Source organism: Motacilla alba, chromosome 4A, assembly GCF_015832195.1.
Source record: "Motacilla alba alba isolate MOTALB_02 chromosome 4A, Motacilla_alba_V1.0_pri, whole genome shotgun sequence".
In the NCBI taxonomy this organism is placed as follows: domain Eukaryota; kingdom Metazoa; phylum Chordata; class Aves; order Passeriformes; family Motacillidae; genus Motacilla; species Motacilla alba.
In genome coordinates this window covers 6,844,615-6,861,601 of record NC_052045.1, presented here as the reverse complement: position 1 = coordinate 6,861,601, position 16,987 = coordinate 6,844,615, and the positions used below count along the sequence as shown (strand labels likewise).

The 16,987-nt window shown below is 42.1% G+C and overlaps 1 protein-coding gene and 1 non-coding gene across 3 annotated transcripts; both read right to left on the bottom strand.

The window, feature by feature from the left end:
- Positions 1-4,564: 4,564 nt before the first annotated feature.
- On the bottom strand, positions 4,565-15,471 carry PABIR2 (PABIR family member 2). 2 transcript variants are annotated; one of them, XM_038122945.1, is made up of 10 exons: positions 14,999-15,471; positions 14,645-14,723; positions 13,288-13,344; positions 12,870-12,913; positions 12,735-12,789; positions 12,407-12,508; positions 11,064-11,152; positions 10,468-10,529; positions 8,143-8,239; positions 4,565-7,124 (listed from the first exon to the last, which is right to left on the bottom strand). In XM_038122945.1, exons 1-10 carry the CDS (start codon positions 15,112-15,114, stop codon positions 6,974-6,976), a joined length of 852 nt encoding a protein of 283 aa, XP_037978873.1. In that variant the 5' UTR covers positions 15,115-15,471; the 3' UTR covers positions 4,565-6,973. The 2 variants fall into 2 exon arrangements, with proteins under 2 accessions (XP_037978873.1, XP_037978872.1); XM_038122944.1 differs by having other exon boundaries at positions 10,468-10,532; positions 14,999-15,466.
- LOC119695220 lies at positions 7,196-7,339 on the bottom strand. Its single transcript, XR_005255099.1, has one exon. It is a non-coding gene; the product is annotated as a small nucleolar RNA U109 (small nucleolar RNA).
- Positions 15,472-16,987: the final 1,516 nt, after the last annotated feature.

Here is a 16,987-nt window from a genome sequence, read left to right as displayed (position 1 = left end):
CCGGGGCAGGTTGCTGCCTGCGTTCAGCTGTGCCCGCAGCCTTTCTCCCTCAGCGTGAGCCTCTGCTGGCGACAAGGACAGCCCCGACACTCCGCAGGAAAGGCACGGCACTCCCCACACCGAGTGTGTCCCCCAGCCCGCTGCCAGCCGTGCCCTTCCTGCGGGTGACATTCCTGCCCCTGCTCAGCCACGGTGCTTTATCACAGCCCCCTGTCCCAGCGGCTCCCTGTGTCCTGCCGCAGTGCCCAGAGCCTCTGGAGCGCCTTTGTCCCTCCCCTGCACCCTTCATCCCCCTCTCAGTCCTTCTCTGCCCCCAGGAAGGGTTTTGTCCCCGTGCAGGACACGAATGACAGAAGCTGACAGTCCCACGCGCTCACTTTGCAGCTAAAGAAGCAAAGCTGAGCTCCCAGCCTTGCTTTGCTTGTCCAAAAAACACAACCACAGCCTTTCAGGCTGATGTGAAGGAGGTGGGAGGGAAGCTGTGCAATCCCACAGAAATCCAGCTGGCCCTCCATATCCCTCCTTGTTGCCCATCCAGCTCACCCTAACCATGCTCCTTTCATTGCTCAGCTGCTGTGTTTGAATACAGGAGGGGGAAAAAAAGAGGAAAAAAAGAAGAAGTGACCAGAAGCAAAAAGAGTCCTCAAAGGCAAATGTTTTCTATTACAGCACTCGCTCTTTCAGGGCCTTTGATGTTGCTTCTCCCACACAGAGCTGTTTCTTTCACAGTCTGTTCTTGCACATGAACAAGATGTTACACGCACTCTACACAGCACATCCTCAACTCTTATTCAAAGCATATTTGTCCCAACTCACTGTACTTTGTAACATTGTTCAAACCAGCACTCATGCATCGTAGGCACAGAGGCGTTTTTATTCTAGCTCCCCCTTTTCATATTTAATTTTCTTCCAAATTCTTGGAGGTTCTGGTCATAAATAGGGAAGTGTTGACATTAACTAGGGTTGAGAGAGAGCTGTTAAGTTCATGGCAGTAAATTAATTTTTCCAAAATTTTAGGGGCTTGTAGAGCTTTGTCAGAGGCTAGATCCAACATTTATATTTAGATGCTGGATTAGTTAATTTCCATTACATTCTTTATTTTACTTGGGCCCACAGTTTTTAATACCACCTGCTTCCTACCTGCCTATCACAAGCCCTCACTTTTGCATACTGAAAAAATTGTTGAGCACACATTGCATTGATAAACGATTACAGTTCTCATGATAAATTTAAATTGCAAATTATTTGGCGGAAGGAAAATATTTTTGTTCTAGCACAATAGGGTTTTCGTAATCTGTGTTATAAACTATCCAAACACAAGTAATAGCTGGGAGCTTCTGCCAACTTACTCAACTTTGGTGGTGGTAGTTCAAAAGTGGTGCCAGAATGAGGAGGTTTCATTGGGTCATGGAGGGGTTAAGCTACTGATCTTCTGAAAAAAAACAATCTCATGTCATTGTCTCAAGAATCATTTAACTCATATTGTCAAATAGGACTTATTTCTGCATGAACTATATCCAAACACCTTGCAGAATCAAAACATGATGGATAATTCTTCCAGAAAACATTGCATTATCTGAAAAATAATCAAAAATACCAAACTCTGTTATACCCCGAGATGAGAGACAGGCAAGAGTCCACCAGGAATTTACCACAGCTATTCAGTAAGATAGGCAACCTGTAGTAGTTAAGAGTAAATAATAATTATGTTTGTATAAAAGGTAATAAAATTTTATGGCCCTCAGAAATAAGCTAAGGAAGAACAAGAGTGCTTGAGCTCTTGTACCGTGTAAGATGATGCTTTTTGGACAGACAGGAACTGCTTGACAGCCTGGTGTCACTAACTGGCCTGTTGAATCACAGGGACTGTCACTGCAAACTTGGGCAGAGACCAAGAGAGACCTGGCCTGGTTGGTTAGAGATGAACAAAACTTGTGGTCTTTCAGTAATAAATTCTTACTTTACAGTAAGAAGAGTTTGGAGGTGGAAGCACATTGGCTTTTGTTGCTGCTACTAAAAATATGCCCCAAAGACTATTGCCTGTGTTTAGAAAAGGAGCCTGGTATCAAACCAGCCAAATTGGTTCACTAAAAATAGGCATTTCTTTGTTCTGTGTTTTCAGGTCTCATTTCTTTTAAACCCCCACGATCGTGTGTGATCATCCAAGCTAACATGCATTCCTTGTTAATAGCAAGAACCCACCTCCTCTCCATCTCCAAACTGCATCATGCAAGAACAACAAACCAAATTGCTCCAGGTTTAAAAAGAAAATGCTGGCCCTGGCATGATAATCAGAGGCAAGACTCAAACCAAAAGGCTTTAAGATCTAAGAGCAAGTAATAAAAAGCAGCTTGAAAGCAAAAAGCGTTTGGATTGAAACAAGAGACTTCCGCCAAGTGCCCAGTCCACTCTGAAGGGATAAAGGATAGCCTGGAGGTGCAGGGACCCTTTGCAGTGGTTTCTGTGCCTTTGCATTTGTAGGAACAGCAGCCCTGTCCCTGCAGGAGGAAGCAAACCCCAGCTGTCACCCTTAAACCAGCTCTGCAGCAAAATTACTCCCTCAGAAAACAGACTCGCCCTAAAAAAGATCTACTTCTGATTTTAGCCTGATGACAAAGGTCCTCGTTGAGACCTTTGGGAATTAGATAACCAACCCTTAAGGAAACCCAAACACCAAACCCCTGCCCTCCCCAAAACCAGCTGGGACTGAGAGAATGCTGCTCCAATTCTGATGGGCAAGCACAGCTCCCTCGTTTTGGAGTGGATCAGGCAAAACAGCCCCAGATTTGCCCACAAGGAGCCTTTTCCTCTATGTCTGAGCAGGGCAGATCCCCATGAAAAGCCTCAGTTGTCTGAAAAATGCACTTTTCTTTTGAAAATTAGCTGAGTAAGATTAACTCAATGCTAAAACTCTTACTTTATCACTAGGGGAGCACGTCACTACCTCCTTCTCACTAGGTCTTCTGGTACCTCCAGTGACCCATCTTACACTGAATTTGCTAAGGATTACTTAACAAGCCTCAAGAGAGACTAAAATACTCAATGATAGGCAAAGACCCTTCCCATCTACTATGGACAGCTGCCACTCATGTAATAGCCTTGGAATACAAGGGGCAGTTTGTACAGCTCCAAAAATATTCCTTGGCCTTTATTCCAAAAAAAAAAAAAAATAAAGCAAATGCAACAGGCCTATGACTTCATTAAATTCTTGAACTCATGCTAATGCAACTTTTTTTTTTTTTTATTATGAAGTTACCAGGAAAATTATATGCCAATTAAATTCCTTCCAGGAAAAACAAGTTCTCATCTTTGTTGTCACACAAAGTATTAGCAGGGTCTACAGATAAGAAGGTGAATATTTGTAAAAATCATTTCCCTGGGTCAGTCTGTTGTGTTTGTGCACCAGAACCTCAATTCCAAATCTGCCTGAGCCTGCTCAAGTTCCACCTCTGCAAACAGCCCCCAACATGGACCTGCCTGGAGAAACATGCCAAGCCAAAGCCTTGCATCTAAAATGGTTTTAGCATTTTGAATTGTTAAAATGAGTTCTCTATTTTTATCATGACTTAGAAAAATCCCACTTTAGTGTCTTAATGCAGTATAGAGTTCCTCAAGCCTTTCAAGAATGAGTTTTCCAATAAAGTCTGCAGGACTCAGATTTACATCCTCACCCACTGACAGTTTAATTACTTCCATTGTAGGGGAAAGTATTTAATCACATACAGTCAGAAAAACAGCCCCTTAAATACAGGCTTTTGGGCCCATGATCCCCCAATTTGAAATTCAATGAAGGAGAATGAAACATGCACACTGTGATCCATTTCCTGATGCAGAACATTTGATATTATCAAAACATACAGAGTTCCACAGCTGACGCACACATTTTTCTAAACCATTGGTAAAATCCTTCCAGCATTTTAAGCCCATGAAATGAGGATTCAGCGTGCTCTGGGTATGATCTAAAGGCAGTGCTGGTCAATGAGCTGTGCAAAGACCATTGCTGTAATGCTGTGCTAATTAACATATTAAAAATAGTCCATCTAAAATGCTGCTTGAATTACACAGGTATTTTAACTTGGTTCTCAACTAATGAAACATTAAAGGTAACCCATCACTGTGATTCTCAGCAAAAGATATGCACTAATGGTCCCTTATAAAAAGAAGGAAATGGGGGAAAGACAGGAATTCTCAGACACTCATCATGGCAATTCAGCCACAATAAGTCTGGTGAAGTCATAAAAAACAGTTGTTAAATGTCAATAGTTATACATTAAAGCTGACTACCAGCACCACCTGGCCTTCTTTCACAACTGATGTCTAGTTCCAAGGCAGGTAACAAATCCAGAAATGCAACTTTCAGTCAGTTTTAGAGTATGCTACAGTATCAATGAACCCTGTAAGCAGTGGCAACTCAAAGGCAGTGAACTGCAAGAATCAATAATCAGCACATTAGAAAACTGAGTTTCAAACTGAACAAGTTGCGCTAGGAGTGTGAAAGAGAACCTGGGCCTGGCCTGGCGTGTTCCACAGCGACATCCATTGGCTCTGAAACAACAGACACAGCGAGAGCGGGCAGTACGGATATATTTTATAAAAGAGCAATGTCTTTTACAAGACCTTCCAAGAGTGGGGAATAGCCAGAACACTACAAAAAACTGCTGTAACAAGAGTGACTATTTGTGCGCTCGCTTTATGCAGCTTACATTCGAATGGTTACAGAGGCCAGCACTCAGATAGGACTCTCCACTAACAAACAAATCTGGAATACATCAATTGTACAGGTAAATCAGCCAAAATGAAGCAATAGCTATGCCCTTCTCAGGTTTAAGAAAGCATGCAATAGGTTCCCCCTCCTGGCACCCCGCAATTTCCACATCACAGTACCAATAAAAGCACGGTGGAAGGGAAGCGGGGCACAGGTGAGGGGTTGGATTTTATCACAGACTGTTCATCAATATTTTGCAAATGGAAAAGCAACCTTCTTTAAACACCAAGAAGGCAGAGAAGATATAGGCATGAATAAAAAAATAATTCAGCGACTTAAGACATCAAAAATTCAAGAAATAGCACTGTGCATATACAAATAAAATTAACATTCAATACTGTAGAGCTCATTTAAAAATGGCACCAATGGACAATATTTTACAATATGCACATTTATTTGAAGTGGGGAACTAATGTTCCACAGGTGGAAATGATCATACAAATAGTAGTGCCACTGTTGGCCCATTCTGGTACTTCTTACAATTTAATGGAAACACTTTTAAAAATAATCTGGTATGTACATGTCTTCTGGATACCCAACGGCTTCTTCAGAACAGAAAAAACTACAGTTCTCCCCCTCCCTTTTAGCCAGACAGTATTGCCAGAGATTGTGCTCATATCTAAAGCACATAATCTTACTTTTAATTCAGTGCTATTTTCTTTCAGAAAGATCACAAGTTGTACTTTTACGTAACAAAAGCATTTATGTTACAAACATTCAAAAATGGAAGCTTATGATTCTGGCAGACAACGTTGCGTATTAAATACAAACCAGCCAGCAATTACTGAACATAAAAAACTTATTCAATCATAAAAAAATACTATAATTCATCACCACAGACTTTTTACAGAGTTATAAATAATAAATAGCATAACACAGTAGATTACAAACGGATTTATTTTGCCCCGTTATAGTCTTTAAAAAGTAAAATATCTGTTCCTACCTCAGACTGACCAAGGTACTGTAGCAAGACTACTCATAGCTCAAAGAGAACTCCTTCACCAAGCAATTTGCAGAGCTTGTATCCAATCCAAAGCCTTTCCTTAGGAATCCAACGTTTGCTGAGCTGTTTGCTCTGCTCATGACCAAGAAAGGGACAAACTCTGCCCCGAGCAGCTGCAAAGGGTCTCACCTCAGCTGCCCCTCAGAGCTGGGGCTGCCCCAGCACTTCCACACCTCAGAAAGGAACACAAAGGGAAGCAGCACCCCCGACAGACTTGGGTAAGCACTCTATAAACAAGCTGTACACAAAGGACTTTCCCCACCCACCCCTCTGGTTTACATTCCATAATTTTGTAACAATGTCCCCTAAGGCACAAAAATACTCATGACCTCAATGCCACAGGAGACATCGATGGTGCCATACATGGTTCTCCTACACAGTAGTTTAATTAACTTAGTTATCTGCACTGTATGTCTTCAATCGAGGTGTGGATTAATTTTTCCTGGCCAAATCTTGCTGAATAATGACCTTATTTCATACAATCTGAAGGACAAATGTTCTGGGAAGAGAACTATGCAGCTAATTTAATTGTTTGCAGAGTATTATCATTTCTTCACTGATGGCAAAAGTGACAGTCATTAGTTATTCTGCTGTGGGGTTCTTAGTTTAATGTAATAGAGTGAGATTTCCACACTCAATGTGGTCTTCTGTAAATGAATAAAAATGACTAGCAGCACTAAGGAAATAATTTTTTTTTCTCCCTTCCATAAAGGAATTTGAGGCTAGTGACTGGAAAAAAAAATAAAAAAAATAAAAAAAAGCAAGAGTAATTTTACTCAATAGTAGAAGTGCCAGAGAATAAATTAGTATTTTCAAATCCTTCCAAACCAAGTTATTTCCCTAGACATAGCGACCATGATAATGACAGAAGTACATTCCTAAAAATTGCAACACTAATAGGTAGATACCCATTCCTGGAATCAAAAAGTGTATGCAAGTTCCTGAAAGCAAAAGTTAGTATAATATCAGCAGACATCTTGTTTAAAAAATAAATTTGCAAAACCAGACATTAATATGGTCTACAATGTCCATTAAATGGATAAATTAAAAAAAAATCACTGGAAAGTAGCCAAGGATTACAGTAACAACAATTTTTCCTTTTAATAAACCTCATATGAACGGTTCAAGGATCAGAGTTCATTTCTCTGTACGAGTGTACAGGAAGGGGACAGCACAGCCAGACACTGACTCAGGACTTGGTAAAGTCACTTGGGTGAGAAGTCATCCATCAGAATGAACGAGGAGCAGGAGTTGGAGCACGTCACTGGAGACTCCGTGGTGATGCTGCCTTTAGTCAGGGAATCAGAGGAAGAGCCAACACTGCTGCTACTCCCGTCGAGAATATCTGAGGACAGGCTGGGGAAAGGGAAAAAGGTCCTTTAGTGCAGGGGCACAAGGCTCTGAACAAAGCTGCTCCCTTGGACAGGACTTGTAGGAGACCTATACTACCACTCAGTCTTTACTGCAAGACTGGCAGCCCTGAAAACTCCTTGTTTTCTGTAGCATGTTAGAGATATTCATGCTCCTCACGGGAACGAGGAACAGAATGATTGGGTTTTTTTAACATGCACAATAAATTAAGAAGGCAATTTTAATCAGACATAGAAAGGAGGTGACAACAAGTAAGTATAAAACCTTAAAAGCTTACAGTAAAGGAAAAATAATAAATTAATCAGCAATGCAGCAAAGATGTCACTAATTAGCTGGTATGCTCTTTAACATGGCACTACTCAAAGCAAGATTGAGACCTATTTTTCTCACACAACTTCTGTGTCTGGATTTTGAAGTCCAGATACAAGATCCCAGAGGGCACATAAATCGATGCTTTTCCAATTTAGGGGGAAGCAACATGGAAAAAACCATCTAGGCAGTTTCAAGTCTGGAGCTAAACTGAAATTATAGTAGTAACAGCTGATATTTTTGAATACTTAGTCTCTGACTCAATACAAAAAAACCCTTGGTATTTTATGATTGTAATAAAGAAAGATAAGTCTAAAAATCATGAACTTAGGGACAAGAACAATTAAGCACCCACACACATTTTCTAAGTATTCAGTGAAGTGCCACAGACACTGTATGACCATTGCCTACAACATATTGTAATGAAGAAATGAAGTAACTTTGCTTATGAATCAACAGGATTGGTAACAATTATATTCAGTGTAACAGCTTTGATACCCAAAATCTAGCCTAGAGTCTGTTCAGGAAGGATTGATCAAAGGAGAAGGACCATTGTCACAGGACAGCTTCCATTAATACACATCCACAAGCTACACACAAAGTATTTTTTCCCTGGAAAAAAACACAAACTAGAAAGCTTGTGATAAATGCACATTCCTTGTTTTGGCATTTCAGGGCACTTGAAATATTTTACCATGAACTGAGATCTGTCAAATGTGTAACATCTGGAGAAAGCATGTTGGTTGTTCCTTGGAAAAGTCTCTTTGGCTGACTCTCAGTTTCCATTTCACCTAAGGAAAACAGTGCAAATAATCAAACTCACTTGAGTCTCTGCAATATCCATTTAATATTTGTCTGCTGTAAAACAGAGGTTTGACCTACAACACTCCAAGGCTGCATTTGTAACACCAGTTCTCTAATTCAGCCAACCAAGCACCTGGCTAAGACATCAATTTGATGATAGCTCGTCAGACCATCCAGTCCATCCTTAGCTAAAACTGCAGCAGTATCTGAGGGGCTACAATAATCTCAAAGACATGAAACTTGCTACTTGTACTGCAATCAGACTAAATAATCTACAGCAAACTAATTACCATGCCTTATTTTAAGTAAACAGCTGAGATGAGGTAACTGATACAAGTCAAAATATGAAGTGTAAAATTGTTAGCGATTATGAAAATAAGAATGACAGCTGGGTTTAGTTTTACCCTCCCCTGTACAATGAATTCTGATGCTTGGGTACACTTTTACAGGGAAGCTGAATGGAATAAATCTGTCATGTGGAAGCATTTCCACTCACTCATCATGGATCAGACTACCTTTGTACCTGTAACCATCTGCAGACATTAAGAGATCAAATATGATGGGGAGAATTGATGTAATCTGTTTAGTATAATCTGCAGTGAGAATGAGCTGCTCTACAACACACATTTGAAAATATAATGAACTTGAAAATAAATTTACAAAACCCAAACCCTCTCACCTACAGTATATTTTCATTCTTACTTTGGGAAAAAAAAGCATGAAATGGTAACAAATTTTCTGGCTTTTGCTTACACTTTGCAGTAGTTGCAGAGTCAGCTCAAAAACCTGACAGAAGCTGAACATTATACCAAACCAGTCTATACATTCTGCAACAGAATCACACTACTACATTTTCTAGAAGACTGGTAACTTCCAAAAGTTTTATTTCCTTCAGCCCACAGGGATACACATTCCTATCTCAAGGCAAGGAATAATTGGTTCTAGCAAGCAGAATGGGCAAAAAACACTTATAAAATACTTGGTCGTGCAGAAAAATGAACAAAACACCAACACTTTTGCCCCTTAAATTTCACAGAGACAAATCTGCACTGCTACAATACATTGCAGAGTCCACCAGTATAAATCTCCTACGGCACTGAAAAATTCTTCAGTTCATGGCTTTCCTTCTCCTACCATAAATCTACAGCTGAAATTCAGAAAAAAACAGGACCATGTATTTAGGAAAAGAAAGTACATTCATTTACATGGATTAGATGTTTTAAAATTAGGCAGCATTTTGAAAATTCCTTGATATTTCAAGTAAGAAAAGGAAGACTCCTATCTCCACTTTGTAAAAGAAGTTCCATGGGAGCACATGGATTTGGTGAGGAAAGGCCTGTCTCTCTACCTGCACTGCTTTTACAATTTGTGTAAAGTGTAAGTGTGGATATTTATTCCTTATTGATCATTTAGTTTAATTAACTTTTGACCAATTTTAGTGCCTCTAAAATAGAACTGACATCTGTAAGAAAACTTGTCTCTCTCCTCTGTCAAATCAGTATCAGTTAGATAATGCTCTTTATCTGACAGGAAAAGCAGTACTGAAAAAAAAAAAGCCAAACAAAACCAGTAACTTTTCTCAAAGCCAAAATGTAAGTCTTGTACAATAAAAGGACATTTTTGGTGCAGTTAAGAATGCCTAAGTTAAAAAAAAATGCAGAAAGGATAAGCACAGCTAAAGGCACACTTTAATAATATCTCATTTTTACAGTTCTACTGTGGAGATTTGTTTGAGGATGTTACTTGTAAATCTCCAACATGGAACAGTTCCAGGAAAGAATGCATTTACCCCCTTCAGGAGGAAAGGGCACTGATCTATTCCATTTCTCTAAACACTCACCTTCTGAACTTTTAGAGTGAAAACAAACATTCAGTACTAAGTTTAGAAGATACTGCATGATAAGCAACATTCCTAAGATGATCTGAAGGGTGTGCACTGTTCAGTGGTACTTGGAGGAATGTTATGAACATTTGTAAGCTCTGACATTTCATTTGATGTATAACAAAGTTTGCCTCTGTCAAGCAGTAGCTGTTTTTTAAGTTTTTCATTCCTGTGTTCTAGATTAGCTACTTTACATTGTATTTTCGAGTTATGCCTGGCCAATTCCAGTTCACTGTGGATACAAGTGCAGTGTATTTATAGAATAACAAAAAAATGTATCCAGCTAGGAAACTGCATCCATATTAAGACATCTGCTAAGGTAAATATACATACCTTTTCTTTTAATGGGGCCAAGAACACTGGGCCTGATACAGTTGATTGGACTTTGACTCCTCCTGCTGAAGAGACAATACTGAGAATCAGGCCTGTAAAGGTTCCATTTGCATCAAATCAACACCACCACAGCACATGAAGCATTCTTTAGAACTATCCCTGCACTACTGGAATTCTTGTGGAATCTAAATACATAGATAACAAATAAGGACTGCCTATTAGAGCAGATTATCTGCCGCACAAAGCTGTAGAACATATTTCTAAGGTTTTCTCCTTCCCTTAGTGAATCACATCCTCATTTCAATCCTTTCCTAAATTTTGCAGTGTATTTATGTAAAACCAATCTGCTGACAAAGTTAATTTCAAATACCTGAGGACTTCCCCTCAAGTTACCAAGTCTAGTTTAAAGTTGACACACGCTCTACAAGAGCACACACATAAAGCTGCCATTGGCAAAGGCTGAACTTTCAGAACATTTTTATGAGGCAATGCTCTGGCAGTTGTAAAACTGCAGTCTTTTTTAATGCCTTAACATCAACTTGAATTAATCTTTGGCTTAAATTCCAATGTTAACACGACAGACACTCATTCCTTACTTGCAGAATCGCCTGGTTGGACTGGGAATAGGGCTTGGAGGCAATCCATTACTGCTCACAAACATTTGCAATGATGGTGAAAAACATTGCTGCAGGAAGAAAGTTTAAATGAAGATAGTTTAGTATTCCCTTTAAAATACTCAGATGTTACACTCCACCCTCCAAAACAAACATCCCCTCTTCTATTCCCTTTTTATTCTTAAAGAAAAGCTAGCAACAGATTACACAGATTATCAAATATAATCTTACAAGTATTAGAATTTAACTTAAAAAACATACTGGCCATGGAATTCTGTTCAGATCAAGCTAAAATTGAAACCCACAAGAGAAGTAAAATTGAAATAGACACTTTTTTCTAAATAAGATAATTGTATCTTTTCTTTGTTACAGCAGTACAGTACTACTCAGGACTTACTTCTTTCAAGGGGCTTTTTAAACAAACAAGTTGAGTTTACTCAAAATACATCTGACCTGAAAACTGACCACATTCCAGAGTAAAACAGGATATTTAGCTCTGTGATTCTGCAGCTAATTTGAGCTTAGCCCATGAATGCTTCTAGCTAAGCACAAAAATCTTTCTGTCAAATTATCTGCTAGTGCTTTAGAGTCAGAATTCCAAAGGTGCAGAACCAGCTGCCAGCATCAGTGTTTTCCCAGGAACACATTTACCCAGCACTCACACGTGGCTGTTACATGCACCAATCCGGTGGGAGCACACAGGTTGCTTCTTTTTTGTACAAGAGCAGAATCACACAAGAGGGTGCCAACAAGGTCAAGCAGCCCATCTTCCAACCCAGAGCCAGCTTCTCTGTGCTACATTTCAGTTTTCCAATCCTCACTGGAAAAGTAGTTTATCTAACATCCAGCTCTTTCCCTGGCAGCTGCCACCAGTTTTCAGAATGAGTTCAACACACCCAAGTCCTCCTCCAGAGAGCAGTTCCGCCTTCCTTTCCATAACTGATGGAAATATTTTCATCTCTCACCATACAGATTTGCAGTCCAATTTTGGTGCTTCTTCCCCAAAATGCCCCCACTTCTGCACTTGGAGATCCTGTCCATGACTATTTTCATGACCTCTTCTAGCTTCCCTAGAACCAGAACCCCAACACTGCACAAACAGCAGTAACTGAAAACATCCTGTGTTTCACTGCTTCAACTCTGCAGGCTCCCAGATGGCAACCATTTGATTTTAAGAAACCAACAAAATATGGATTTAGCTTTTTTGGTCCTTGTTCAGGGTTTTTTTAAACTATGGAACAGTTTGTGAAGTTACAGATCTTGACAGTTTAGCTTGGTCCAGAATTCTGAAATAATGTCTCAGCCTGGTATTTCACTTCTCCTACCTTTCCTATTCCTCTTGTAGGTGAAGGTGCAGGTGAAACTGGAACGAAGTCTATTCTCTTTGGGGAAAAAGATTTCTCAGACTTGTCCAAGTCATTGTCGCTCTGTGAATACAAGGTTTGAGACTCAACACTGGCACAGGACAGTAGCTTGAAATCCAAGGCACAACCTTCTGATGGAAAGTCATTGGGTCAAATACACAAAGTAGCTAAAGCAGATGGGCTTAAGTTCTTCTTAAATTATTTTCACAGTTAATTCCTCTCTTTCCCTTAAATTCATCATTTGAGTGCAAAAGTGGAATTAAATAGGAAACATCTATAAAAAGATTACCAGGCTCAAGCTTTCCTCCCATGACTGGCTTATCTGCATTGCTGTCTGCACTTCCCTAGAATACAAAAAACCCCATCAGTAGCTACAAAGAGGATAACTCTGGCTATTTTATCACCTTCTTTCAGTAACACTCACCTTTCATGTGCTGCTTCTCTGTTCATTAAATCCACTCCTTCCTCCTGCAAGAGATAAATGTCATAAGTTTTCCCACAACATCTGATTCATCACAGGTCCTTGAAATAACACTCGTGATCCCATTATTTGCCATCAGGATTGATATATGAACAGCAGATCCACTGCACAAAGACAGGGCAGCCACCAGTCCCACTCACTGCTGCTCTTAGATTAAATAATGCTAAAATGCAAGGTAGCTTAAACACAACAATAAGCCTTGCAAAGCCACTTCCTTGTTGAAATTAAGTCTTAAGAAACACTCAGTTTTCTTTAATACTTGAAATACTCAAGAGGAAAGAAACCCCCACTGTGCAAGTACTTCAATATCATACAGCACTCTTCGTTCTGTTACTGAATACACAGATAAAAACTCACTCACCCTTCTGATCTGATGAAGTCGGCTGCTAGGAATACGAATAGGAGATGATGACAAAAACTGGAAAAAAAAGTGACGGCCACAATGATTAAATCACACACAACTGCTTGCATGCACACTATTTACCATCAACCTCATTCTTAACGAGCTCAAAATGAGCTGCACAACTACATGTGGATGACTCAAACAATGTTGCAAAAAAGCAAACACCGACCTTCAAGAGAAAAGACTTGTTTTACCACTCACAAACTCCTTGTATCACTCAGCAAGTGGCACGGATCTGACTGGCAGGCAGACACTGCTCAGCATCTCGAGTGCACAAATAGCTACAGATGCCATTTGGACAAGGGAGATACTACAAATGAAACTGTGATTGTTACAGAATTCCCCACTGCCCAGGATATGACAAAGTCCTGTAGGACACCTTACTGAACCTGCTGGCTATTGTAAAGGAGAAATCTCAGTGCTTCAACCCAGTCTTGAACAACATTCCCTACAGTTTAACTTCTGCAGGTTTTCAATTGTGTGCAATTTTATGCATCCAACTCCTCTGGAACTCCAACATCACATATAAATGGGCCAACAGTTGCCACTCAGGATGGCCATGTGTCCAATGTCATACCTACTGACACGCTCCAAAATTCTGGATTCTTAAGAAGTCTCGCAACAGAAGACTTTGAATTAAAAATCCCTGATGCCATTCCTGAACAGAAGCCATAGAGGAAACTTATGTCAGGACTTTAAGGCTTTGAGAAAAGCAATATTTAATCTTCACTATTCTCAGACAAGACAGAAAAATTCCAGTGGAAGGAGCACATAAATCCCTCACCTGACGAGGGGAGCGTAGAAAAAAAGAAATGCAACATCTTTGAAAAGTTAAATAACTGCAGTAGGGCACACTACCAGACTTACAACAGAGAGCAACACATAAATTCCCCTTCTTTCAGTGATTTCCTGAGGCCTAGTGTTCTGCCTTTGCAAAAAAAGAGCACTATGTCAAACAGGGCAAGAAAGAACTGTGACACTGTCCATTTTCAGAACAAAGTAAAACACCCTTTTGAGACTGTTAATTCTCACAGCACTTTACTCTTCTAACACAGGGCTAAATTAACTTTAAAACTGGACTTTATATATAATATAGGCAGTCACATAAAACATCAGCTACTCTTGTCTTCTTGGGGACAGTCAACACACCTGTATTATTTCACCACAGGTTGCAGTTAGAGGTGAAAAAACGCTTATTCTGCAGCTTGGAAGCTTGCTAGGATACTTAGTGCAAATACAAATCAAGTTTAACTTCATTTCTCGACTCCAATTATTCCTTGTTGTGTGTAAACATGACATGCTTAAGATTCCTCACCATTCCATGACGGCTCATAACTGTTGTGCTGTTCCTGCGAGTCCGCAACACGTAAGGCTGAAACACCTGGGAGTTGTCACTGCAGGGGGAGAAAACAAAGTTTCGTGAACAGCTTTTTTGGGTGCGCTTTAATTAAAGCTCCACAGTGCTGTGACACGCGCTGAAGCCTCCAGAGCGCTGAAAACACCATTTTATTTGAACAGGAGCACCTTCCGTGAGCCGAGGGGGGACAAGGGGCACTGGCGGGCCCCGCGGGACACGGGACACGATCCACAGGCCGCTGAGGGAGCGCCGGGCCTGGCCCGGGCAGCGGCGACCCCAGGGCTCGATGAGCCGAGGCGCCGGGCCCCTCACCTGAGCCCGTGGATGAGCGGGGCGCTGTTCGACCGCCGCAGGCCGCCGCCGTCGCCCGGGGCCGCGGCGCTCCCCGGCGGCAGCTCCAGGTCCAGCTCCATCTTCTCCTGAGCCATCGCGGCGGCGGCGGCTCCGGCTCGTCCGCCCCGCCGCGGCGCCCATTCACTGCCGGCGGCCGCCGCGGCTCCTCGGGCCGCCGCTGCCCCGGCCCTACAGGCCCCGCGGGCGGCGCCGCGGGCTCAGCCCGGGGGCGCGCCGAGCCCGGCGGGGGGGGCGGCCGCAGCAGCGCCGCATCCCGGGGGCGGCCCGGGGGCGGCCGATTCCTCCAGCGGCTGCAGGCGGTGCCGCTGCCCGCGGTGGCGGTGAGCGCTCCCGGCGCCGCTCCCGGTGCCGCTCCCGGTGCTTCCCTCGGTGCCGACCGCGCTCCGCGCCCGCCGCCGCCGCGCACCGCGCATGCGCGGGAATCGGGGCGCAAGCAGCACCGCCCGCCCCGCAGCGCGCGTGCGCGGCGGCTCCGCACCCCGGCACTGCTTCTGCGGCGGGAGAGCTCCCGACAGCCCCCGGGGCCGGCGCGCGCGCTGATTGGCTGTGGGAGGAGCGTGTGTGTGTTCGAAACGCCGCAACGGTCGCTAGGACGCGCGCGCCGCGGGGGCGTGGCCGGGCCGTGACCTGGAGGGGATCCGGGTTCGAGTCCCGCCCCGGCACAAACCCGGCGCCTTTCTCCCGTCCCGGTGGGGAAAAGGTTCTACAGCCTTCCTCAAGATTAGGCTCTCTCCGACCTGAGTCCCGCAGGCTTTCCCAGTGTTCTCCCCAGCCTTCCCTGGCTGCTGAAAGCACCTACCAGGGCTTTGATTGCAATGAGAGTGGGCTCAGCACTCAGAAATCTCCTGTAAAACTCATTATGAGATGTGATCCTAGCTCTTGACAGCGTTCAGGTTTGCACTGACTTGGCCAAACCCACTCTAAGTGATCAAAACATCAAAGTTTGTGCTGACTTTACAGTATTTTTCTGCAATAAATGTTGCATCATACATGTTGTCTCTTACATGCAGGGGGCTTCATGTTTCTTTCCCAGCACCAAATTTAAAAGGTCTTCATTTTTCTCCTGGGATAAAACAATTCTTCTGTCAGAGTGCTAGGTGTTGAAGCTGTTAAGATAGAAAAGTTAGGATTTTTCAACATTTCAACGGCCTTAGTTGGGAATGCACCTAAATTAATTATTCCCTTAAAAATTCAGGGTAGATGCTTCTAGATAACTGATTAATACTCTTGTTTCTGTACCTTAATATTCATTATGGTACCTCCTTGCCTTTTTTTGTTAATCAAGACTGACTTGAGCATATCCCATTTTCTATGTTTGGGGACTCTGTCTCACCAACTGTTGTTGATGCTTCATTTCTTTCACTGAAATTATACTATTAATGAAGAACTTTGTGCTGACATGCACAAAGATGCATGGAGTTGAGTTAAAAGACCCACAAGATTACATTTAAAATATTTACAGGATTTTTTGATATGTATTTATATGGAAAAACCCAGAGGAAAAATCCTTATCGTGTATTACTGCAGAGAAATACCTCTCACAGTCCTGTGCCCCTTAGACTGTGGCCTACCACAGCCCATAATGACATCCTTTTGTGAGGTGGTGCAGAATTGCCATCTCTTACAAAGACTAAGAACGTAAATATAGAAATAATTCTGCTTAATTTCTAATAATTATGACAAGTTTGATTCATTGGAAAATTAGGATCTGCAGCTGGGAAAGGAATATACTGTTAATCACCTTTTGCTGCCCCCATTCTCTAAAAGCAATACAACACTTTTACAGAACCTGCACCAAAATCCCTGTCTGGTGCTTCAGCACAAGCATTTCACAGCTTGGAACAGCTTCCACACCTTCATTTTCCACAGCTAGAACTGCCTAAAAGGCAATCCAGGTGAAAGTTCCGAGCAAAACTTCTAGCTCTGAATGGAAATCTACTCACAAAT

Bases quoted from the DNA above. Each gene is read 5' to 3' on its own strand.
- PABIR2 (XM_038122944.1), bottom strand. From the start codon at position 15,114: ATGGCTCAGGAGAAGATGGAGCTGGACCTGGAGCTGCCGCCGGGGAGC. The intron at 12,914-13,287 runs GTGAGTGAGTTT...TATCTCTTGCAG, and splicing joins GACTTCATCAGATCAGAAGG to GAGGAAGGAGTGGATTTAAT. The intron at 8,240-10,467 runs GTATGTATATTT...TGTTTTCCTTAG, and splicing joins TGGCCCCATTAAAAGAAAAG to GTGAAATGGAAACTGAGAGT.